Source organism: Oncorhynchus keta, chromosome 29 (assembly GCF_023373465.1).
Source record: "Oncorhynchus keta strain PuntledgeMale-10-30-2019 chromosome 29, Oket_V2, whole genome shotgun sequence".
Taxonomy (NCBI): Eukaryota; Metazoa; Chordata; class Actinopteri; order Salmoniformes; family Salmonidae; genus Oncorhynchus; species Oncorhynchus keta.
Genome location: NC_068449.1, coordinates 33,642,880 through 33,667,883, shown reverse-complemented (window position 1 = coordinate 33,667,883; position 25,004 = coordinate 33,642,880). Strand labels below are relative to the sequence as shown.

Sequence of the window (25,004 nt, the reverse complement as noted above, 5' to 3'; positions counted from 1 at the left end):
GAAATTGAACAAGTTGAGGTGACTAAACTGCTTGGTGTAACCCTGGATTATAAACTGTCCTGGTCAAAACATATTGACACAACGGTAGCTAAGATGGGGAGAAGTCTGTCTGTAATAAAAAGCTGCTCTGCTTTCTTCACATTGCTATCAACAAAACAAGTCCTACAGGCCCTAGTTTTATCGCACTTGGACCACTGCCCAGTCATATGGTCAAGGGCCACAAAGAGAGACATAGGCAATAAAGCAGCACGGCTGGCCCTTAAATGTACTCTGAGAGCTAACATCAATAAGATGCATGTTAACCACTCCTGGCTCAAAGTAGAGGAGAGATTGATTGCATCACTGCTTGTCTTTGTGAGAGGTATTGGCATTCTGAAAGCACTGAGCTGTCTGTTCAAACGACTAGCACACAGCTCAGACACCCATGCATAATCCACAAGACATGCCACCAGGGGTCTCTTCACAGTCCTCAAGTCCGGAACAGACTCTGGGAAATGGTCAGTACAACACAGAGCCATGGCTACATGGAACTCTATTCCACATCAAGTATCTCATGCCAGCAGTTAAATCAGATTTTTTTTAAATGATAAAACGACACGTTATGGTACAACGCGGACTGTGAAGAGACACACACATCCAGGCACACACTCACGCATACGCACACACACGCTAGCACACTCACTCTACATACACGCACATTGTAACATCACCGTATGATGCTATTATGCATTTTGTATTGTAGATATATGTGTTGGTGCAATGGTATATGATGTACTGTTTTATTTGGGTTTTTTGTGTGATGCATGGGCCTTAATGTGTTTGGACTCCAGGAAGAGTAGCTGCTGCCTTGTTAGCAGCTGATGGGGATCACAACAACAAAAATCCACCCACCATAAAAAGTGTATATCAGGCCATGTCATTGGGTGTGTGACATGAGAGAGAGAGAGAGCCAGCAGCATACCACACTGCAGAGATGTTGCAGTTTTTCTCAATTGCTAAAACACTAAACCCTATTGGCTGAATAAAGTTATGTTGCCTGGACTCATTTAGCTAATTATGCAGTCTGTTGTCAAAATACCTTAAACCATTTCACATGGTAAAACACAATTTGCAGATCTCACTTAGACTTTTCAGCAAAACTCTAAACACATTCTCATTCTCAAAACACATTCGGCACTCTAATGCACTTGTCATCCATACTGGTAAACACAAGTGGCAACAATCAAATACAAATAGAGAACATATGTCATTGATTGAACACAACCACTCAAAATTGATTTAACCTGTTTCAAATGATGCGACACAACCAATATAAGCCAGTTCAGAGAGCAAACAGGTTGTTGAAGTTGGGAAGGAGAAAGTCTGAGAATGGATACTGTAGTACAGTGCATTGTAGGCTGTATACTGTACAATGGTCAAATTGTATGGCCCTGAACATGGTGCTTTCCATTTATTAACAGTACTGACTGCTCAATAGATTTTGACTGGTTGCAGGTTCATATCAACAAAGAACACGAATTACAGTATCACAGAGACAAAGGACAAGTTTGTGAGATGCAGGGTACAGTACTGTAAAAATAGGGGTACAAAGAGGAGGAAGAACAAAAAATTGAATTGCAAATAGCAAAGCAGAGTAGTAATTTCTGATCAATTTTGAGCTACTATGATAGAACATGTTTTCGTTCATCAAAAGACAATGACGGAAAAATATGAATATTTCTTAAGATTAAAAATGTAGTTCTCCCTGAGAATTGTATGTTTTGAACAATGTGTTTTCTTTTTTTCGGTGTATTGTTTACTGACTGCTTGAGAGTGTATATCATTTTGATCACTTTGTTTATGATTTGAGAGCAGTGTTTGATTTTGAACACAGGCGAATGTTTCATTTTGCAAGAGGAGTCAGAGGTTATGTAAATAGTGCTTGAAGATGAGGCTTTGTGTTTAATGTTTTCAGGAAATGGAGCAAGGTTTCAGAAATTGTGTTTTAGCAATTGAGAAAAACTGTAACACCAGTGTTCTGGCAACATTTCCAATCAGGCCATCATTCCATCATGGCCACCTAATCATCCCCAGCTTCCAATTGGCTCAGTCATCCCCTCTCCTCCACCCTGTAACTATTCTGTTACTATTCTGTTAAAATGTGTTTTCAGTCAACTTACCTGGTTAAATGAGAGAGAGAGAGAGAGAGAGAGAGAGAGAGAGAGAGAGAGAGAGAGAGAGAGAGAGAGAGAGAGAGAGAGAGAGAGAGAGAGAGAGAGAGAGAGAGAGAGAGAGAGAGAGAGAGAGAGAGAGAGAGAGAGAGAGAGAGAGAGAGAGAGAGAGAGAGAGAGAGAGAGAGAGAGAGAGAGAGAGAGAGAGAGAGAGAGAGAGAGAGAGAGACAGAGATAGAGAGAGAGAGAGAGAGAGAGAGAGAGAGAGAGAGAGAGAGAGAGAGAGAGAGAGAGAGAGAGAGAGAGAGAGAGAGAGAGAGGGAGACATAGATACAGAGAGAGAGGGAGAGAGAGAGAGACAGAGATACAGAGAGAGAGGGAGAGAGAGAGAGAGAGAGAGAGAGGAGAGAGAGAGAGAGAGAGAGAGAGAGAGAGAGAGAGAGAGAGAGAGAGAGAGAGAGAGAGAGAGAGAGAGAGAGAGAGAGAGAGAGAGATAGGGAGAGAGAGAGAGAGAGAGAGGGAGAGAGAGACAGAGATACAGAGAGAGAGAGAGAGAGAGAGAGAGAGAGAGAGAGAGAGAGAGAGAGAGAGAGAGAGAGAGAGAGAGAGAGAGAGAGAGAGAGAGAGAGAGAGAGAGAGAGAGAGAGAGAGAGAGAGACAGAGATACAGAGAGAGAGAGAGAGAGAGAGAGAGAGAGAGGAGAGAGAGAGAGAGAGAGAGAGAGAGAGAGAGAGAGACAGAGATACAGAGAGAGAGAGAGAGAGAGAGAGAGAGAGAGAGAGAGAGACAGAGAGAGAGAGAGAGAGAGAGAGAGAGAGAGAGAGAGAGAGAGAGAGAGATACAGAGAGAGAGAGAGAGAGAGAGAGAGAGAGAGAGAGAGAGAGAGAGAGAGAGAGAGACAGAGAGAGAGAGAGAGAGAGAGAGAGAGAGAGAGAGAGAGAGAGAGAGAGAGAGAGAGAGAGAGAGAGAGAGAGAGAGAGAGAGAGAGAGAGAGAGAGAGAGAGAGAGAGAGACAGAGATACAGAGATACAGAGAGAGAGAGAGAGAGAGAGAGAGAGAGAGAGAGAGAGAGAGAGAGACAGAGAGACAGAGATACAGAGAGAGAGAAAGAGAGATAAAGAGAGAGAGAGAGAGAGAGAGAGAGAGAGAGAGAGAGAGAGAGAGAGAGAGAGAGAGAGAGATACAGAGTTACAGAGAGAGAGAGAGAGAGAGAGAGACAGAGACAGAGACAGAGAGAGAGAGAGAGAGAGAGAGAGAGAGAGAGAGAGAGAGAGAGAGAGAGAGAGAGAGAGAGAGAGAGAGAGAGAGATACAGAGAGAGAGAGAGAGGGAGAGAGAGAGAGAGAGAGAGAGAGAGAGAGAGACAGAGATACAGAGAGAGAGAGAGAGAGAGAGAGAGAGAGAGAGACAGAGAGACAGAGATACAGAGAGAGAGAGAGAGAGAGAGAGAGAGAGAGAGACAGAGATACAGAGAGAGAGAGAGAGAGAGAGAGAGAGAGAGAGAGAGAGAGAGAGACAGAGATACAGAGAGAGAGAGAGAGAGAGGGAGAGAGAGAGAGATGTTGCATTATTCAAGGCATCACCTGTGTGTTTGAAGTGAGAGTTCAAAGTCATGCTAATCAGGACAGGGGTCTAGAGTATGTATGTCTCTCACTCCAGAACACACACACACAAACACACACACACAAACACACACACGCAGGCTGTAGCTCATGCCACACACTCTTAATTGTTTTCTCCTTCCTGTGGATGAAGAGTACCTGAGTGGTTAGTGGTTACCATGACGACTCTAGATGTCTTTTATCACGACCAATCAGAATACTGATTAGCAAAACAAGACTCTTCTTTTTCTTCTCATCTCTCTCCTTATTCTCTCTCTATAATCTCTCTCCCCACCTCTCTCCTTTAGTCTCCTTTCCATCCTTCCTCACATCTCTCCTCTCCTTCCCAATCTCATATGCACTCTCCCTACCCTCTTCTCCTCTCCCTCCCCCTGTTCTCCTCTCCATGCCAAGGTGAGCGCTGGAAAGGGGGATGAACATTTCAGGATAAAAGAGAGGGAAAGAACAGAGGGAGTATTTACCCTTCTGAAAGGAGTGATGCTAATTTAATTAGTGGTCTCAAAGGGATGTCCAGGGCTGGCTCAAGGCATAAGAGATGTCCAGGGCTAGCTCAAGGCATAAGATGTGTCCAGGGCTGGCTCAAGGCGTAAGAGATGTCCAGGGCTGGCTCAAGGCATAAGAGATGTCCAGGGCTAGCTCAAGGCATAAGATGTGTCCAGGGCTGGCTCAAGGCGTAAGAGATGTCCAGGGCTGGCTCAAGGCATAAGAGATGTCCAGGGCTGGCTCAAGGCATAAGAGATGTCCAGGGCTAGCTCAAGGCATAAGATGTGTCCAGGGCTGGCTCAAGGCGTAAGAGATGTCCAGGGCTGGCTCAAGGCATAAGGGATGTCCAGGGCTGGCTCAAGGCATAAGAGATGTCCAGGGTTGGCTCAAGGCATAAGAGATGTCCAGGGCTGGCTCAAGGCATAAGATATGTCCAGGGCTGGCTTCAGGCATAAGAGGTGTCCAGGGCTGGCTCAAGTCATAAGAGATGTCCAGGGCTGGCTCAAGTCTTAAGAGATGTCCAGGGCTGGCTCAAGTCATAAGAGATATCCAGGGCTGAATTCAGGCATAAGAGATGTCCAGGGCTGGCTCAAGGCATAAGAGATGTCCAGGGCTGGCTTCAGGCATAAGAGATGTCCAGGACTGGCTCAAGGCATAAGATATGTCCAGGGCTGGCTCAAGGCCGAAGAGATGTCCAGGGCTGGCTCAAGTCATAAGAGATATCCAGGGCTGAATTCAGTCATAAGAGATGTCCAGGGCTGGCTCAAGTCTTAAGAGATGTCCAGGGCTGGCTCAAGTCATAAGAGATGTCCAGGGCTGGCTCAAGGCATAAGAGATGTCCAGGGCTGGCTCAAGGCATAAGAGATGTCCAGGACTGGCTCAAGGCATAAGATATGTCCAGGGCTGGCTCAAGGCCGAAGAGATGTCCAGGGCTGGCTCAAGTCATAAGAGATATCCAGGGCTGAATTCAGTCATAAGAGATGTCCAGGGCTGGCTCAAGTCTTAAGAGATGTCCAGGGCTGGCTCAAGTCATAAGAGATGTCCAGGGCTGGCTCAAGGCATAAGAGATGTCCAGGGCTGGCTCAAGGCATAAGAGATGTCCAGGGCTGGCTCAAGGCATAAGATATGTCCAGGGCTGGCTTCAGGCATAAGAGGTGTCCAGGGCTGGCTCAAGGCACAAGGGATGTCCAGGGCTGGCTCAAGTCATAAGAGATGTCCAGGGCTGGCTCAAGGCATAAGAGATGTCCAGGGCTGGCTCAAGGCATAAGAGATGTCCAGGGCTGGCTCAAGGCATAAGATATGTCCAGGGCTGGCTTCAGGCATAAGAGGTGTCCAGGGCTGGCTCAAGTCATAAGAGATGTCCAGGGCTGGCTCAAGTCTTAAGAGATGTCCAGGGCTGGCTCAAGTCATAAGAGATATCCAGGGCTGAATTCAGGCATAAGAGATGTCCAGGGCTGGCTCAAGGCATAAGAGATGTCCAGGGCTGGCTTCAGGCATAAGAGATGTCCAGGACTGGCTCAAGGCATAAGATATGTCCAGGGCTGGCTCAAGGCCGAAGAGATGTCCAGGGCTGGCTCAAGGCATAAGAGATGTACAGGGCTGGCTCAAGTCATAAGATATGTCCAGGGCTGGCTCAAGTCATAAGAGATGTCCAGGGCTGGCTCAAGGCTTAAGTGATGTCCAGGGCTGGCTTCAGGCATAAGAGGTGTCCAGGGCTGGCTCAAGTCATAAGAGATGTCCAGGGCTGGCTCAAGTCTTAAGAGATGTCCAGGGCTGGCTCAAGTCATAAGAGATGTCCAGGGCTGGCTTCAGGCATAAGAGATGTCCAGGGCTGGCTCAAGGCATAAGAGATGTCCAGTGCTGGCTTCAGGTATAAGAGATGTCCAGGGCTGGCTTCAGGCATAAGAGATGTCCAGGGCTGGCTCAAGGCATAAGATATGTCCAGGGCTGGCTCAAGGCCGAAGAGATGTCCAGGGCTGGCTCAAGGCATAAGAGATGTCCAGGGCTGGCTCAAGTCATAAGATATGTCCAGGGCTGGCTCAAGGCATAAGAGATGTCCAGGGCTGGCTCAAGGCATAAGATATGTCCAGGGCTGGCCTCAGGCATAAGACATGTCCAGGGCTGGCTCAAGGCATAAGAGATGTCCAGGGCTTGCTCAAGGCATAAGATATGTCCAGGGCTGGCTCAAGGCATAAGAGATGTCCAGGGCTGGCTCAAGGCATAAGAGATGTCCAGGGCTGGCTCAAGGCATAAGATATGTCCAGGGCTGGCGTCAGGCATAAGAGATGTCCAGGGCTGGCTCAAGGCATAAGAGATGTCCAGGGCTGGCTTCGGGCATAAGAGATGTCCAGAGCTGGCTTCAGGTATAAAGCGACCAGTGGCTTAGATATCCAGGCTGCTAGGTTTTATTTAAAAAAATGTGGGGTCCCAACTTCCTGTTGAAAGTTAGAATAATATAATAGACAAGGTGCAAAGTTGAAATTTGGTTGTGCATCAGCAATTATCTTCACCCCATGGCAAAATGGGTAGAATTACAGTAAGTTAGCTTTAAAAATATACATATCTTCCCCATGGAAAAATTAGCAGAATTTCATGATTTTTTAAAATAACATTGAGACATTTTCCCTACGCCCTGTGGCAAAATGTCTACAACTGCATAAAAATTGCTTTAAACCTGAAATGCTTCTCTCCACTGTCAAGAGCAGGGCCAGGTGGGGGAGGAGGGGGGTGATGTCCTCTGGTTAAACACGGACCCAATAGAGAGACAGGTGAAGTCTCAGGGCTGTGGTAGAGAGAGAGAGAGAGAGAGATGGAGACAAGAGAGAGGTAGGTGGCAATAAGGGAAAAGAGAGAGCTTGAGTGGAATGGAAGAAAGACTGGATTTGAGACAGAGAGGGGTGGTGAAAACTAGGGGGGTATAAAAGAGAGAGAGACAGAGAGAGAGAGAGACAGAGAGAGAGAGAGAGAGAGAGAGAGAGAGAGAAGACTCCAGATTCAGTCTCCAGCTCAAGGCTGGGTTAGAGAATCAAAGACAGGTAAACAGTGTGAGGGGGTTGGAAGGTAGGGTTAACATGAGGTATTGTTGTTGTAATGTCTACTTTTAGTACTCAGGGTTATTGGGTTAAGTCTGAGTTTGTGTTTATATGAAAGACCTGAGGTTATTGTCTCTTAACTCTTAGACTCAGGGTGGAAAATGGAAGAGGCGGGGCTGGAGTGAAGGTGCATATTACTGGAGGCTGACATTCGATACTGCAAAGTGTGATGATACACCTTTAAATGTGGAGGTGCTGGAGAGGGTTTGGAAGTGAAGTGTGTGAAAGCAGGTCTGTGAAGTGGTACTGAGGTCAGCCACAGACCAGCTCATTTCTGGAGAGAAAAAATGTCCATTGGTAGCACTGGTGCTCTAAACTTAAAAAAGTTAGGAGCACCACATAAAATCTAAGAGCACCAGAAATATTTTGTCATTGATTCAGATAACAGGCCTATATGAATCCTAATTAGCCCTGGACATCTCTTATGCCTTGAGCCAGCTCTGGACATCTCTTACGCCTTGAGCCAGCCCTGGACATCTCTTATGCCTTGAGCCAGCCCTGGACATCTCTTATGACTTGAGCCAGCCCTGGACATCTCTTACGCCTTGAGCCAGCCCTGGACACCTCTTATGCCTTGAGCCAGCCCTGGACATCCTACAACGGGCCTATATGAATCCTAATTACTTTTGAAGCACATCTCGTGAAAAATACATCACATTTCCTTTCCTTTGTGTGTTTTTTTAATTGTTATTTTTCTATTTACCTGCAGTGAACCCACTCAACATTTACCTTACATTCAGTCATCAAACAGACTCCCATCCAGAGCGACCCACAGGAGCAACCAGGGTCAAGCAATCCGCTCAAGTGCATGTCGACAGATCTCCCACCAAGTCAAAACGGGGACCCGAACCAGTGACTCATCAACCACCGGCCCAAGCTCCCAACCGCCAGGCTACCAACCATCCAAGATCCCCCCCACAGCTCTGAGAGCTGCCCCTCAACCACCCAAGTGTTTGCATATATAGATAAAGTTAGTAGGGCTGCACAGTATTGGCAAAAAATAGAATTGTGATTTTTCAACCACATATTGCGATTTGTCTTGCAAAACAGATAAAAACACTTTGGTGAACTGTTGGATTGATTATTCTAATTCTATGGTTGGTGTTGTTTGTAGGTAGGAGTTATGACAGGGTAGGAACAAAAGTGTTGATGAGTGTTTCCCAGGGGACCCTCGTGACGTTTGAACAGATGTTACATTTAGGCACAAATTGTAGTAAGTTGCACAAACAACGTGCTGATCGACACCACCAGCATTTAGCTAGTTAGCGAATAGCATTAGCATAATGTTTGAAACATGCCAGCTTCCTTAGACTAACTAACATTTTGCAGAGATCAAGATACACAAACGAATAGTATGATAAAGAAAAATGACTGGATTCATATTTAGAAGCAATGTGGAAAGCAGCGTCGTTCTTGTTTAGGAAGAAGATACACTATATAAACAAAAGTATGTGGACACCCCTTGAAATGAATGGATTCGGCTATTCCAGCCACACCCATTGCTGACAGGTGTATAAAATCTCCAGGGCTGGCGCAGTGTTCTAAGGCACTGCATCGCACTGCATCACAGTGCTAGCTGTGAGATCCTGGTTCTTGTCCAGGCTCTGTCACAGGCGGCCGCGACCGGGAGACCCATGGGGCGGCCTAAGATTACCATGCGCAATGGCAAGCGCCGGCTGGAGTGATATAAAGCTCGCCGCCATTGGACTCTGGAGCAGTGGAAATGTGTTCTCTGGAGTGATGAATCAGACTTTACCATCTGGCAGTCCGATGGACAAAACTGGGTTTGGCTGATGCCAGAAGAACGCTACCTGCCCGAATGCATAGTACCAACTGTAAAGTTTGGTGGAGGATGAATAATGGTCTGAGGCTGTTTTTCATGGTTCGGGCTAGGCCCCTTAGTTCCAGTGAAGGGAAATCTTAAAGCTACAGCATACAATGACATTCTAGACAATTCTGTGCTTACAACTTTGTGGCAACAGTTTGGGTAAGGCCCTTTCCTGTTTCAGCATGACAATGCCCTCATGCACAAAGCGAGGTCCATATAGAAATAGTTTGTTGAGATCGGTGTGGAAGAACTTGACTGGCCTGCACAGAGCCCTGACATCAGCCCCATCGAAAAATCAGTACCTGACCTCACTAATGCTCTTGAGGCTGAATGGAAGCAAGTCCCTGCAGCAATGTTTCAACATCTAGCGGAAAGCCTTCCCAGAAGAGTGGAGGCTGTTGTGGCGGCAAAGGGGGGACCAATGCCCATGATTTTGGAATGAGAAGTTCGACAAGCAGGTGTCCACATACTTTTGGTCATACCGTGTATGTGCATGCTGAGAGAATAAACAGAGTGGAGGAACTGTGTGCTGCCTGCTTGAGTGACAGCGGGCGGGACTTGGTGTGTGTGGCCCAGGAACTGGAAGCAAGCAGTCGTGGAGGGAGAGAGAGGACTCCATTACACATTTTTCTAGCTGCACAGGTGATCCCAAACTAAAACTGCAGGTCGCCAGCAGAATATTTTGTTGCATATGCGACCAAATTGGTCGCACTCTAGATCCCTGCACATATACACACACACACACACCAGGAGTGGTTTAGCAAACTATACGTACATTCTGCACGGCGTCCTGCTGGTACTGCGTGAGAGAGGAGAGCTGAGACTCAGAGTGGTAGAGAGACAGACCCTTCCTCAGACTGTTCAGATCACCACTGTTAGCCTGCTGAGATACAGAGAGAGAGAGAGAGAGAGAGAGAGAGAGAGAGAGAGAGAGAGAGAGAACATTTAGAGGAAAAGTGCACACAGAAGGCAAAGAACAGAATATGTGTTGCCGATCTCCTCTGGATCTCCTCTGGAGATAGAAGCACAACCTTGCAGCAGCAGTTGTTCAGCCAGTTCAGTTCATTTATACCCTGTATATCAGTGAAAGTGGCCAGCATGTGTTTTGAATCCTCCTGTCTGGCATACAGTAAATGGCGCAATCCCTCTGCCTCAGGTCACTGTGACATTAGATGGGACCAAAAAGTCAATGAACATTCCCTCCTGCCTTTACATATGTCACATATCTGTGTCTGTCTCATTGGATAAGGTAATACAACAGAGACAAGACAGGTTTTAGTGGATAAATCAAATCAAATAAATACCCTTGGAGATAAAACTGTATAGCAGACTTTGGAGCGGTGTGGCCTCTTTCTATGTACGTGTGTGAGGTCACTATGATGAGCTCACTCTAAACGGTGTGTCTTTTAACCGGTGATTTTACTCTTTGAAGACATCCTTAGTTTTCCTTTTACACGTTCATTGCTTCTGGTTTGCGTTGACTTCTTTAATTGTATTGTTTTCATTTGAAATGTGTTGGGATTTGAGATGCACTTAAAAGAAAGTTTAGTTGATCTAGATTCCACACGGCCTGTTTTACCCTCTGGGCCACGTAAGGAAAGCAAACCAGGCATAGAATGTTTCATTTGATTCAGACATATGTCGGTATCTGTTCAGTGTTATTTTGCATTTATCTGACGCTAACAGCAACCCTTCAGTTCAGGTCGGGAAAAAAAACACACGCGCACGCACGCGCACACACACACACACACACACACACACACACACACACACACACACACACACACACACACACACACACACACACACACACACACACACACACACACACACACACACACACACACACACACACACACACACACACACACACACTCCTTATGGTTAGACTCCCTGACTGGTCTGTGCTACCCGCTACCCTGAGGGATGGATTTTGTGTTCTTTTTCAGTGTTCTATGTTCTCTTTGTGTGGAGTGCAGAATGAGAGATCAACATGTTGTCAGCCCCAACACACAGAGCGGTAAGCGCGTCGTCTTTGGGGCCGTTGGAGCAGCACAAATGCCCTGTGTAATCCCCTTTTCTGAAGTGTGTTTGTGTCACGACATGGACCTTCTCGCTCAGTCTCTCGCTCTGTTCTGATTGGTGTCGTGTGCTTACAGCTCATTTGGGATTGGCTCAGTGGGATTACAGTACCGTCCCCATAGAGAAGGCTGTTGTAATCACAGAGCTGTATATATGGGGATATATCTACATCAACAGGACACTCATAACTGAATCCCAAATGACACCCCTATTCCCTATTACAGTAAGTGCACTATTGGCCAGGGCCAACTGGGTGGCATTTTGGGACACAGCCTACACTTCTAGCTGATGCCATAATGATGCTCTCTCTGATTGTTACAATGTTAGTAAAACTCTGCACTAACTCTGCACTCCCTTCTACTCTAGTGTGTAGGTGTCCATTCGTGTGTGTGTGTGTGTGTGTGTGTGTGTGTGTGTGTGTGTGTGTGTGTGTGTGTGTGTGTGTGTGTGTGTGTGTGTGTGTGTGTGTGTGTGTGTGTGTGTGTGTGTGTGTGTGTGTGTGTGTGTGTGTGTGTGTGTGTGTGTGTGTGTGTGTGTTCTAGGATCTCCCAGTAGAGGGTAGAGATACTGAGAATCGGTTTGTCTGTGTGTGTGTTGTTGCTCTTCACCGATTCCTTTCGTGTGAAATCAGACGGCAGACAGAATGACAATGAGAAGCCATGAAACATTCAGTCCATGTGTGATTTCTCCTGCCCTCCCATTGTTTTAACCCAATCCATTATTGAAGACCACTTTCCCTGTGATACTGAATTATTAAATTAACCCTATCATCCCAGCAGGTAGAAGCTCTCTCTCTCCTCCCCATCTCCCCTGTGTACTCGATAACTCTGCAATATTTAGCTTTCGCTATTCGCTCTCTTTCATCTCTCACGTTCTCTATTTATACGTTGAAAAATACACCCGTGTCTCTGCTGCTTCCTCTGTCTCTCCCACGAGAGAGCTTGGGTTTGAGAAAGTGAGAGGAGGAGAAAGTAAAAGAGAGATAGAGGGCGAAGAGAGAGAAGAATATCAACGGAGGGGTGATCGTTTTCCCCATGGTAATAAAACAGCAGCAGTGTTTTACCTGTGATAGCAGCTGCTTGTTGTCATCCTCTAGGATGCTGACCTTGGTCTCCAGTTGTCTCATGTAGTTTGAAGATGGATCTGGGAGAAAAAGAGGAAGAGAAAACATCATGTACAAGAATGGCAGTCAGTGTCCCAAAGAGCACCCTCTTCCCAATATACTGTTAGTGCACTACTTTTGAACAGGCTCCATATACGGTGTATATATATATATATATATATAGGGAATAGGGTGCCATTTGGCACATACCCAGTGTCAAATCTGAACCACATGTCTGAAACCTTGACACATTCCTACTTCTCTCACTAACCCATACATCGTTTATTAGACCAAAACACATGCGGGCCCACAGTTTCACTCCAGTGTCTTGTAAATATCCATTGGCCTGTGTTTAATGTGTTGTCTGGTGGGCTCTGGGTCCCTCTGATTGGCATGTTTGTGTGATGCTCAGCAGTCCACTCAGCCTTAACCCTCCACTAGTCCAGTGCTCTATTGTTGACTCTCCCATGGGGATTATGTTGTGCCTAAAACTCCAGTAATCCTAAAATGGCTCTTTCATTTCCTGTAAACCGCCGATTCCCAACAATCAATACTGGACTGCACAGCTCCTTTACAGAGATTTCAATCCAATCCATCAGCTAAAGCACTGGGATTATTTTGGTGGCACGAAAACCTTGTGGTTTTTATGATTTAAATGGAGACAATCTGCAATGGCAGCAGTTGTTAGGCCCCCTACATGTACGCTCACACACACACACACACACACACACACACACACACACACACACACACACACACACACACACACACACACACACACACACACACACACACACACACACTGCTCTGTCATCCATCTCAGTAGTTTCCCTAATAAGAGGGGGGGGGCAGCATAGGGGGGTGTGTGTGTGTGTGTGTGTGTGTGTGTGTGTGTGTGTGTGTGTGTGTGTGTGTGTGTGTGTGTGTGTGTGTGTGTGTGTGTGTGTGTGTGTGTGTGTGTGTGTGTGTGGGTGGACGGGTGGGTGTTGACCATAGTGATGACTGATGACTGAAACTTAGCGAGAAGGGATCATTCTCTACTCTATCCTTCTCTTCTCTGTTCCTCCATAACTCCCTCTGAAGGAATGAGACAGGGGGAAAGAGGGGGGAAGAATGATGGATAACAGACAGAGAGAGAGAGAGAGAGAGAGAGAGAGAGAGAGAGAGAGAGAGAGAGAGAGAGAGAGAGAGAGAGAGAGAGAGAGAGAGAGAGAGAGAGAGAGAGAGACAGATATATGGAGGGCTAGACAGTGGAACCAATGCCAAGGTGTCTAATGGTGCAGCTGGTAGACGTACAGATGTGAGGGCTGTGACACGAGCTAGAGTTGATCTCCTCTACCCTCTAACCACTGAGTTTATGACTAGTAAATCGCAACAACCCATTTTAAGCGTTTTGCTGGATAGGGGTTGCGTCCATAAATGGCACCCCAGTGCCTTCAGAAAGTATTCCGAAATATCTCATTTACATAAGTATTCACACCCCTGAGTCAATCATTAGTAGAAGCACCGTTAGTAGTGATTACAGCTCTAAAAGTTTTCCACACCTGGATTGTGCAACATTTGTCCATTATTATTTTCAAAATTCTTCAAGCTCTGTCAAGTTTGTTGTTGATTATTGCAAGTCAACCATTTTCAGGTCTTGTCATAGCTTTTCAAGTAGATTTAAGTCAAACCTGTAACCAGGCCAACATTAACCGTCTTCTTGGTAAGCAACTCCAGTGAAGATTTGTGTTTTAGGTGATTGTCCTGCTGAAAGGTGAATTCATCTCCCAGTGTCTGGTGGAAAGCAGAGTGAACCAGGTTTTCATGTAGGATTTTGCCTGTGCTTAGCTCCATTCCGTTTCTTTTTTTATCCTGAAACTCCACCGTCCTTAACGATTACAAGCATACCCACAACATGATGCAGCCATCAATATGCCTGAAAATATGAAGAGTGGTACCCAGTAATGTGTTGCTTTGGATTTGTCCAAAACACTATGTATTCAGGACAAAAAGTTCATGCTTTGCCACATTTTTTTGCTGTATTACTTTAGTGCCTTGTTGCAAACAGGATACATGTTTTGGAATATGTTTTATTCTGTACAGGCTTCCTTCTTTTCATTCAATTAGGTTAGTATTGTTGAGTAACAAAAATGTTGTTGATCCATCCTCAGTTTTGTTCTATTAGAGCCATTAAACCATTGCTGTCATGGTGAAATCCCTGAGCGGTTTCTTTCCTCTCCAGCAACTGAGTTAAGAAGGAAACCTGTATCTTTGTAGTGACTGGGCGTTTTGGTACAGCATTCAGTGTAATTAATAACTTCACCATGCTCAAGGGGATATTCAATGTCTATTTTTACCCATCTGCCAATAGGTGCCCTTCTTTGTGAGGCATTGGAAAACCTCCCTGGTCTTTGTGGTTGAATCTGTGTTTAAAATTCACTGCTCGACTGAGGGACCTTACAAATAATTGTATGTGTGGGGTACAGAGAAGAGGTAGTCATTCAAAAATCATGTTAAACACTATTATTGCACACAGAGTGAGTCCATGCAACTTATGTGACTTGTTAAGCACATTTTTAATTCTGAACTTATTTAGGCTTGCCATAACAAAGGGGTTGAATACTTATTGACTCAACTTAAATTGTTCATTATACTGAACAAAAATATAAATGCAACATGCAACAATTTCAATGATTTTACTGAGTTACAGATCATATAAGAAAATCAGTCAATATAAATTAGGCCCTAATCTATGGATTTCACATGACTGGTCAGGGGTGCAGCCATGGATGGGCCTGGGAGGGAACAGGCCCACCCACTTGGGAGCGAGGCCCACCCACTGGATTTCCACACAAAATTGATTTATTACAGACAGAAATACTCCTCAGTTTCGTCAGCTATCCGGGTGTCTGGTCTCAGACCATCCTGCAGGTGAAGAAGCCAGGTGTGGAGGTCCTGGGCTGGTGTGGTTATACGGGGTCTGCGTTTGTGAGGACGGTTGGACGTACTGTCAAATTCTCTAAAACAATGTTGGAGGCGGCTTATGGTAGAGAAATGAACATTACATTCTCTGCTGGACATTCCTGCAGTCAGCATGCCAATTGTACGCTGCACATTTTTTGTACTCAGCACAAGGTGCACCTGTGTAATGATCATGCTGTTTAATCAGCTTCTTAAAGAAGTCAGGTTGATGGATTATCTTGGCAAAGGAGAAATGCTCACTAACAGGGATGTAAACAAATGCATGCACAAAATTTGAGGGAAATAAGCTCTTTGTGCGTATGGTAAATGTATGGGATCTTTTATTTCAGCTCATGAAACATGGGACCAGCACTTTACATGTTGCGTTTATATTTTTGTCCAGTTAATTTCTAAGAAGTTCCACTTTGACATTATATGGTATTGTGTGTAGGCAGTGAAAAAAGAAAACACAGCGTCTGATTGTGGCAACTTGTGTCTCCTCCACCACCAGGTGTCAGTATATGATACATAAAACCAATGACAGAGCTCAGTCATTACTGGCCATGAGACTGGCTGTTTGTCTCTGTCTCAGCTGTAAGGACCAGAGGCACAGACAGACAGATACAGTAGTGATTAACTTGACTCATCCGCCAGTGAATGACGCAATGGTGTTTTCATAGTAAAAACCACAGGATGGAGAGAGCGCAAGGGAGAGAGGGGCAGGGAAGGAGGAAGAGCGAGGGAGAGAGGGGCAGGGAGGTAAGGGAGGTAGAGAGAGGCAGATAAATAGCTGAGAGACAGACAGTTAGATGAAAAGGCAGACAAGGAGAAACACAGAGAGTGAAAGGGGAAAACTGGGACAGGCACAGGCAGTGAGAGAATGAGAGAGAAACACTGGGAAGGAAACAAAGAGAACGTGAGACAGAGGTTAGAGAGAGAGAGAGAGAAACAGAGAGAGAGAAAGAATCACAGAGAGAAACAGAGAGAGAGAGAAAGAGAGGGAGAAGGCAGGCAAGGCTCCTGTGGCTACAGTAAGCCTCTTTGCCTTCCTTGTGACCACTCTAATCTACCCACAGTGGTCAGCTGACCTGTCCTGTCCCCTGCAGCCGGCTCCCAAGCCGATTACTCCACCAGACAGGCAGACAGGCTGTCCGGCAAAAGGGCCTAAGGCCTAGATGGTAGTCCTGAAATGTGCATCCCAAACAGCGCCCGTATTCCCTACGTACGTGCACTACTTTTGTCCAGAAGAATAGATTCCTGAGTTCCGTTCCAATCTAGAACCAAGGCCATTCAATCGTTCTGGTTCTATTGTGATAGAAGCGCCAGGCGTCGATCACACGTCACAGTATTGCATAGACAATCAGCGAGACTCATACAATGTAGCCATGATGCATCCTCACAATGGACGGTCATATTCTCCCCGCTGGCATCTTTAATCCCATTACTCTTATTCTCCCACACGGTTGTATTGTATAACCTGTGACAGAGCTGTATCCTCTCAGCTATACATAAATACCTCAGCCATTACCAGACTAGGGATTACAGCAGGAGAGAAGGAGAGAATAGCAGAAATTAATTTTCATGGGAGAGATGGGACGTGAAGAGGATTACCCAGGGAATATCTTTACTGAGTGAGTGTACCACACACACACACACACACACACACACACACACACACACACACACACACACACACACACACACACACACACACACACACACACACACACACACACACACACACACACACACACACACACACACACACAGAGAGGTTTAGAAGGAGCATGGACAGTGCAGGAAAAAAGCATGAGGACGTTGACAGATAAAACACACCGTTGCCAACTGACCCTGTTTTCAGTCACAAGGGATAAACCTGCGATCTTACTATTCTCTTGATTTCACGATGGCACGTGCAGACACACAAGCCTGTAATGCTGTCTGTTCCCAGATCTATGCACGCTGGTAATGTCCAGGCGTCTATGACCTGTAGAAAGTCAACTTTGTGAGGTGAAGTCTCCACAGACTAGTTGAGACGGAAAGAATGCTTCATGAGTATATAGTTAATGAATATGAGGCCGGGGGGGGTAACCAGTGACTAAACCTTACAGGCAGACCTCCAGTTATGGAATCAATTACAATCAAATTAGCTCGCCTCGCCTCCCCCACTACTCCTTCCATTATAAAAACACTAGTAAAAACACAGTCCTACTCTACCTCTGGACACACACACAACCGCATGCACGCATACGCACATACACACACACAATTAATGAGACTATAACATAGGGTTACTGTACACCCCTACTCTATCTTCAGAGCGCTCCCCTTAGAGCAGCACAATAAAGAAGGCTTTGAGCTCCCTGATTGGGACTCACTAAGGAATGATTTCAATTACAGTGAGGGGGAGGGAGATCAGGGGCCTGACCCTGGAAACACACTCTCTCTCTCTCACACACACACACACACACACACACACACACACACACACACACACACACACACACACACACACACACACACACACACACACACACACACACACACACACACACACACACACACACACACACACACACACACACACACACAGCTGCAAGGTAGCTGCGAGGCAGACCAAGGAATGATTTCAATTACTTAGTAGGTGGAGTTAGAGAGGCTAGTGGGAGAAGGGAAAACACACACATGGACACACACACGGACACACGGACACACACAGGGGCCAGTGGGGCAGGCAAACAGTGCAGTATTGTTCCGCACCCCTCTGCTCCACTCTCCGTCTGTTCACAGGGTCGCTATAGTAACATGACCTGGCCGGGGTCTCTATAGTAACCTGATCTGGTCTGACTCTAAGAGGCCCATACGGTTCTGATGACTGAGTTGCAGCCTCACACAAGCCATACACAGGAGAGATGAAGCAGAGTTGAAAAGAAGACAACTGACGATGACATACAGGCAGATTCTGTATGCTTGGTAAATAGCTCTCTACGTTGGACAAATATGCTCAAAGGAGATTGAAATAGTTAAACGCTACACCCACAAATACAACCAGGGCATAATGGAAAAGCCCGGAGTGTTGACTCAGCAAACCAGGCTGGATAGCAGGGATACAGTAACAGAAAAACTTTGCTGACCAAAGCTGCAGACAAAGCCTACTGAATTACACCGAATTACGGAGTGTGAAATGGAACTGTAACAAACGACAATATATCAGTAGCATAGAGCTGTCTGCATCATGTAAATACATCTAGGTTTGAGAGGGGGACAGAGCGAGACAGACAGACAGACAGACGCCTGCATTGCTTGCGAGGCTAAGCGAGCCGTTCCATTTCTGTAAGGATCTGAACGTTGAACCCTAAAGACCCAGATAGATAGATACAGTATATGTCCTGAGGATTTACCCTTCCACAGTTCTGTCACCATAGCTCATTTGGCCCTCACACCACACACACCTACACACACACACACACACACTCACACATTCACACGTTCCCTGAGGGCTCATTACAGAGAGTGGTGGGACCTGACCTGGAATGACAGCCATAACAGAGAGACATAAAACTACATGTGAACCTTGCAGGGCTGATAAGGTCAAACACACAGCCACACCCAGTTACATAAGCAGCATTATAGAACAACTTCTTAAACAGTAACTGTGTGCCGTACCAGGGCCTGTGAGTCAAATGAATGACTGAGCAGCTTCTACTCTGGAGGACACAGCCTGCCTCGGGATACAGACACAGACAATTCTGATTATACGATACACATACACGCAGGGAACACCCCCCTATCCACATCGATGGAACAGTAGTGGAGAGGGTAGCAAGTTTTAAGTTCCTCGGCATACACATCACAGACAAACGGAATTGGTCCACCCACACAGACAGCATCGTGAAGAAGGCGCAGCAGCGCCTCTTCAACCTCAGGAGGCTGAAGAAATTTGGCTTGTCACCAAAAGCACTCACAAACTTCTACAGATGCACAATCGAGAGCATCCTGGCGGGCTGTATCACCGCCTGGTACGGCAACTGCTCCGCCCACAACCGTAAGGCTCTCCAGAGGGTAGTGAGGTCTGCACAACGCATCACCGGGGGCAAACTACCTGCCCTCCAGGACACCTACACCACCCGATGTTACAGGAAGGCCATAAAGATCATCAAGGACAACATCCACCCGAGCCACTGCCTGTTCACCCCGCTATCATCCAGAAGGCGAGGTCAGTACAGGTGCATCAAAGCTGGGACCGAGAGACTGGAAAACAGCTTCTATCTCAAGGCCATCAGACTGTTAAACAGCCACCACGAACATTGAGTGGCTGCTGCCAACACACTGACTCAACTCCAGCCACTTTAATAATGGGAATTGATGGGAAATGATGTCAAATATATCACTAGCCACTTTAAACAATGCTACCTAATATAATGTTTACATACCCTACATTATTCATGTCATATGTATACGTATATACTGTATTCTATATATCATCTACTGCATCTTTATGTAATACATGTATCACTAGCCACTTTAACTATGCTGCTTTGTTTACATACACATCTCATATGTATATACTGTACTCGAAACCATCTACTGTATCTTGCCTATGCCGCTCTGTACCATCACTCATTCATATATCTTTATGTACATATTCTTTATCCCCTTACACTTGTGTGTATAAGACAGTAGTTTTGGAATTGTTAGTTAGATTACTTGTTGGTTATTACTGCATTGTCGGAACTAGAAGCACAAGCATTTCGCTACACTCGCATTAACATCTGCTAACCATGTGTATGTGACAAATAAAAATTGATTTGATTTGACATACACACACCGACTCTCTAACACACACACAGACACACACAGACACACACCAACTCTCTAACACACACGCAGACACAGTCAGTGCTGACCGAAGGACAAAGTAGAGAGGAGAGGAGAGGAGAGGAGAGGAGAGGAGAGGAGGAGAGGAGAGGAGAGGAGAGGAGAGGAGAGGAGAGGAGAGGAGAGGGAGGAGAGGAGAGGAGAGGAGAGGAGAGGAGAGGAGGGCATCCTACAATTACAGTCCGTCAGCAGCTGTCCACTTCCTGCTAACTCTTATGGATGGGCCGTACCGTCTGCGCTGCCCCAGAACTAGACAAGGTAGAAGCTGGAGACAGAGGTGCAAAGGTGCAGTCTGAATACACTCAGGAGGGACATTTTATAGGAGACAGTGTATACAGAATGCAAAGAGGAGAATACTGTATGTGCTGCCGATCGCCTCTGGACAAGAGAGAGGAGCACAAGCACAGAAAGAAAGAAAGAAAGAAAGAAAGAAAGAAAGAAAGAAAGAAAGAAAGAAAGAAAGAAAGAAAGAAAGAAAAAGAGGGAATCTGGGTTTTAGGGATGGATGGAGAAGAGTAGAGAGGAGAGAATGGAGAGAGGTAGAGAAAGGGGAAAAGGTTGGTAGATTGTGTGGGGGAGAATTCCCATGTTGTTTGGTTAGTCTATACAACGTTAGTCCCACAAGCTGTGGATGGAGGTGGTTGAGGTGATGGAGAGTCTGCTTACATGACAGGCCCCTTGGGGACAGCAGTGTCAACAAACACTTCCTCTCTACACTGCTCGACCGCACTGAGAACCACAGGGAAGGAGGAGGAGTGGTAAAGGAAAGAGGGAGCGAGGGGTAGAAAGATGGAGAGAGTTAGAAGGAAGGAGATAGGGGGAGACGTGCCCTTGTGCATCTGTCCATTCACAGAGGCGCTGCTGTCACTATCAATCTCTGTTTGAGCTGCAGAGAGCCAAGTAATGATGCACAGTACTGAGTTTAGAGCACACACACACACACACACACACACACACACACACACACACACACACACACACACACACACACACACACACACACACACACACACACACACACACACACACACACACACGCACACACACACACACAGAGCTAGGACCTTTCTCTCCTTGTCTCTACTCTCATACCCTCTTCACTCAAAGACACACACAATTACACACCCACCAACACCACGTGGAAGGTGGAAGACATCCAACAACCTGACACCATAATCTATCACCCCTTCTCTCCCTGTTTTTCATAATGCACCACTAGACCCGGACAACAACTTCTAATCTGCTATTTGAATAGATTTCCATGAGAGACAAGTGCTCCTGTGTGTGTGTGTGTGTGTGTGTGTGTGTGTGTGTGTGTGTGTGTGTGTGTGTGTGTGTGTGTGTGTGTGTGTGTGTGTGTGTGTGTGTGTGTGTGTGTGTGTGTGTGTGTACCTAGATGTAACCTAGATGTAACCTAGATGTTATCTGAAGATGCTGCTTCAGGGAACATGCAAATTCCAACCATACAACTCCAGCTACAGGATGTTTGCTTACCTACATCACAATTTAATGACATCACCGGATCGCTCAAGTCATAACGGTAACTGTTCAGTTCACTCGCTTCAGGAATAGAATCTTATTATCAGAGAGGTAGTAAGATCTTTTAGAACAGTGTTTGATCGGTGTTAAAATAATTTGAACGTGGGAGTACATTTAGCTAGTTCAAATCTAAAACTAACCTCCCTGGTCAGGTCAGTGCCACTATCAACCATCTCTCTATTGTGTGTGTGTGTGTGTGTGTGTGTGTGTGTGTGTGTGTGTGTGTGTGTGTGTGTGTGTGTGTGTGTGTGTGTGTGTGTGTGTGTGTGTGTGTGTGTGTGTGTGTGTGTGTGTGTGTGTTATAAACCCACACACTGTGGAGAGGAGCAGAGGGTATTGTATAAACCAGGCCATGGCGCTGATGTGCTCCGATCAAGGGCATAGTTGGCATCACAGACATACAGTTAATACACACACTCACACACAACCACAATAGATTCAGGTCAAAAAGTGTCAAAAGAATCAGGGAGATTCAGTAGGGCACAGTAGGGTACAGTAGGGTACAGTAAGGTACAGTAGGGTACAGTAGGGTACTGTAAGGTACAGTGAGGTACGGTAGGGTACAGTAAGGTACAGTAGGGTACAGTAGGGTACAGTAAGGTAGAGTAGGGTACAGTAGGGTACAGTAAGGTACAGTAGGGTACAGTAGGGTACAGTAAGGTACAGTAGGGTACAGTAGGGTACAGTAAGGTACAGTAAGGTACAGTAGGGTACAGTAAGGTACAGTAGGGTACAGTAAGGTACAGTAAGGTACAGTAGGGTACAGTAAGGTACAGTAGGGTACAGTAGGGTACAGTAAGGTAGAGTAGGGTACAGTAAGGTACAGTAGGGTACAGTAGGGTACAGTAAGGTAGAGTAGGGTACAGTAAGGTACAGTAGGGTACAGTAAGGTACAGTAGGGTACAGTAAGGGAAAATAAAACATTGAGCGATGCCCTGACAACCCACTTGGCTACAACATATTGTCTTTCTGCCTGTCTGCGGTGTCTGGTCAAGCAAGCTCATTCCTCTCTCCCCCTATATAACAATATAATAAAGAGATCAGTGCCTGGTTCATGTTGCACACCTTTATGCTACCTAAGTCTCTCTCTTTCTCCCGTTCTCTTTCTCTTTCTCTCTGCGTTATTGTGTACATACCTGCCCATAACAGGTCAGGTGTAAATCCCCTGTGTTATTCATCAGGCTTCAGTAACCCACTAATCCAACAATATCCGAATACATCACTACAAAATAGGCCTATCCCTGATCGGTATGTGTCTTTATTAAAGCTCTTAAATGAGGGAGGACTCATCTAGCATTGAATAAGTTGTTTTCAAAAGCACACAATTCCATCAGTGTTTAGGCTACATGCACACTTTGTAGGCAGTATTCAAACCAGTGGAGGCTGGTGGGAGGAGCTATAGGAGGACAGGCTCATTGTAATGGCTGGATTGGAATTAACGGAACGGAGTCAAACATGTGGTTTCCATATGTGTTAAAAGGTCCAGCCATTACAATGAGCCTGTCCTCCTATAGCTCCTCCCACCAGCCTCCACTGATTCAATCATAGGCATACAGTACAGCAGGATGCCTGTGCGGATTAAAGGGATGTGGTTTCTTGCACATTGCACCATATCCGCACAGGCATCCTGCTGTACTGTGAATAAAAGAGCCGTGTGAATAAAACCTCTTCCTGGTTGTCCCCTGTGCACGTACAGTACATAGTACTCGTTGGATACATGGTGATTTGAATGTGATCCCATTCTGCGTTCCCCTCGGTGTGTACAGTGGTGTCGTGGTGCCTAGAGAAGTGGGTATAATCTAATTTTACCCTGTGTGAAGAATTCTATGAGAAACAGTGATATGCACTCTGACTGACCTAAAAAAAATCCCATATTGGTTTTTCACAGTCAGGACAACCCAAGCTGTATTGTGCAAGTAGCAAGTAGGCTAATAGAAGTTCTACTATAGAGTCCCACAGTGGAGTTGTCATAATACCCATAAAACCTAGCGGTCAAACGGGGAAATGGTTCCAATAATTTTTCCACCATACATTTTTCCCATGGGGGATTTTAGAAACACTTAAAATAAGGACTGTGTTTCGTGTAGGCTTACCCTGGCATGATAACCATGTAAATTTACCTCGGACAAGATGACTTTAACAATATATTTGTCTCTATTTACCCTCAGATTAAAAAATGCTCATCCCTGCAAGCTCCTGCACGTCATCTCTAGCTGATACCTTTGCTAACAGGTAGGTCAATTTAAAACTTGCACAAGACAGTTCACATAATTGTCAATTTAAAGAAATGTAGAACTATTTATTCATTACTACATTTAGCTAACATTAAATAGTTGCTCCAGAGATTCTTACCTTTTCTTCGATGAGGCAGTCTCGTCCAGATCAACATGGCATTTGGTGGTTCTTTATGATAGCCACATTAGCAGCTAATTAGCATTTCATTTTTGGGGAGTAAAGACAGGTGAATATATTGATAAAAGTTACCTTGTCCTAGAGAGATTTACATGGTTATCAAAATTCCACGCCAGGATAAGCCTACACGAAACACAGCCCTTATTTTAAGTGTTTCTAAAATGAATGGTGGGAAAATGATTGGAACCATTTCCCTGTTTGACCTCTAGGTTTTATGGGTATTATGACTCACACCGTGGTACTCTATTGAAACAGATAAATGAGGCTGTCAACTGATTCAGAAATTCCCAGGTTTCAGATTTGTCCCAATTTTTCCAGGTTTTTGCTCTCAAAGTCACAGAAAAACAACAAAATTGTATGTTCTAAGTCCATAACAATGCTTGAAACACATCAAGAGGCCACTTTCGAGGTCCGGGGAAAATCTAAGATTATTCCATTTTTGAGTGTAGTTACCCTTTAATTAAAGTGTGCAGGCACCTAGCACTGTTTGGTTAGCAGTGTTTCTGTTGCACATGAGATGGAGTTTGCAAACGAAACGGCCACTGAATTGACGCAAATACTCATGATGCCATTCTGAGAGGTAGGCATAGGCTACTTTGTGGCTCGTTAACATTCATATAGTAGGTTTTGGGAAAGCTTTATCAACTACCAAAAAGCCCTATCATGAGCAGCATCACTGTATTTTCCCTGTTCCTTAATTGTTTGACACCTGGATGTTTTACTTCATATTAGGGTAGAGTTTGGCTTCAAAGTAGTCTATAGCCAAAATCCCACCTTAAAAACGTGGAGGCAATCATTCTTTATGAAGACTTCCTCATATGAGTTCTCGTTTTTTTTCAACTTTCTTTCATTGCCAAGCAACCAAAGGCATTGT

General features: G+C 45.5%; 1 protein-coding gene across 2 annotated transcripts in view; it reads right to left on the bottom strand.

Annotated features, from left to right (window-relative positions):
• ccdc85ca (coiled-coil domain containing 85C, a) overlaps positions 1 to 25,004 on the bottom strand; it is a 64,919-nt gene that overhangs the window by 11,734 nt on the left and 28,181 nt on the right. The window contains exons 2-3 of one of the 2 annotated variants that reach the window (XM_035743359.2): positions 12,320 to 12,399; positions 9,950 to 10,057 (exon numbers count right to left, since the gene is read on the bottom strand). In XM_035743359.2, the coding sequence (XP_035599252.1) occupies positions 9,950 to 10,057; positions 12,320 to 12,399 (188 nt within the window). The remainder of the gene's footprint in view (positions 1 to 9,949; positions 10,058 to 12,319; positions 12,400 to 25,004) is intronic. The other variant, XM_035743360.2, reaches the window with a different exon arrangement.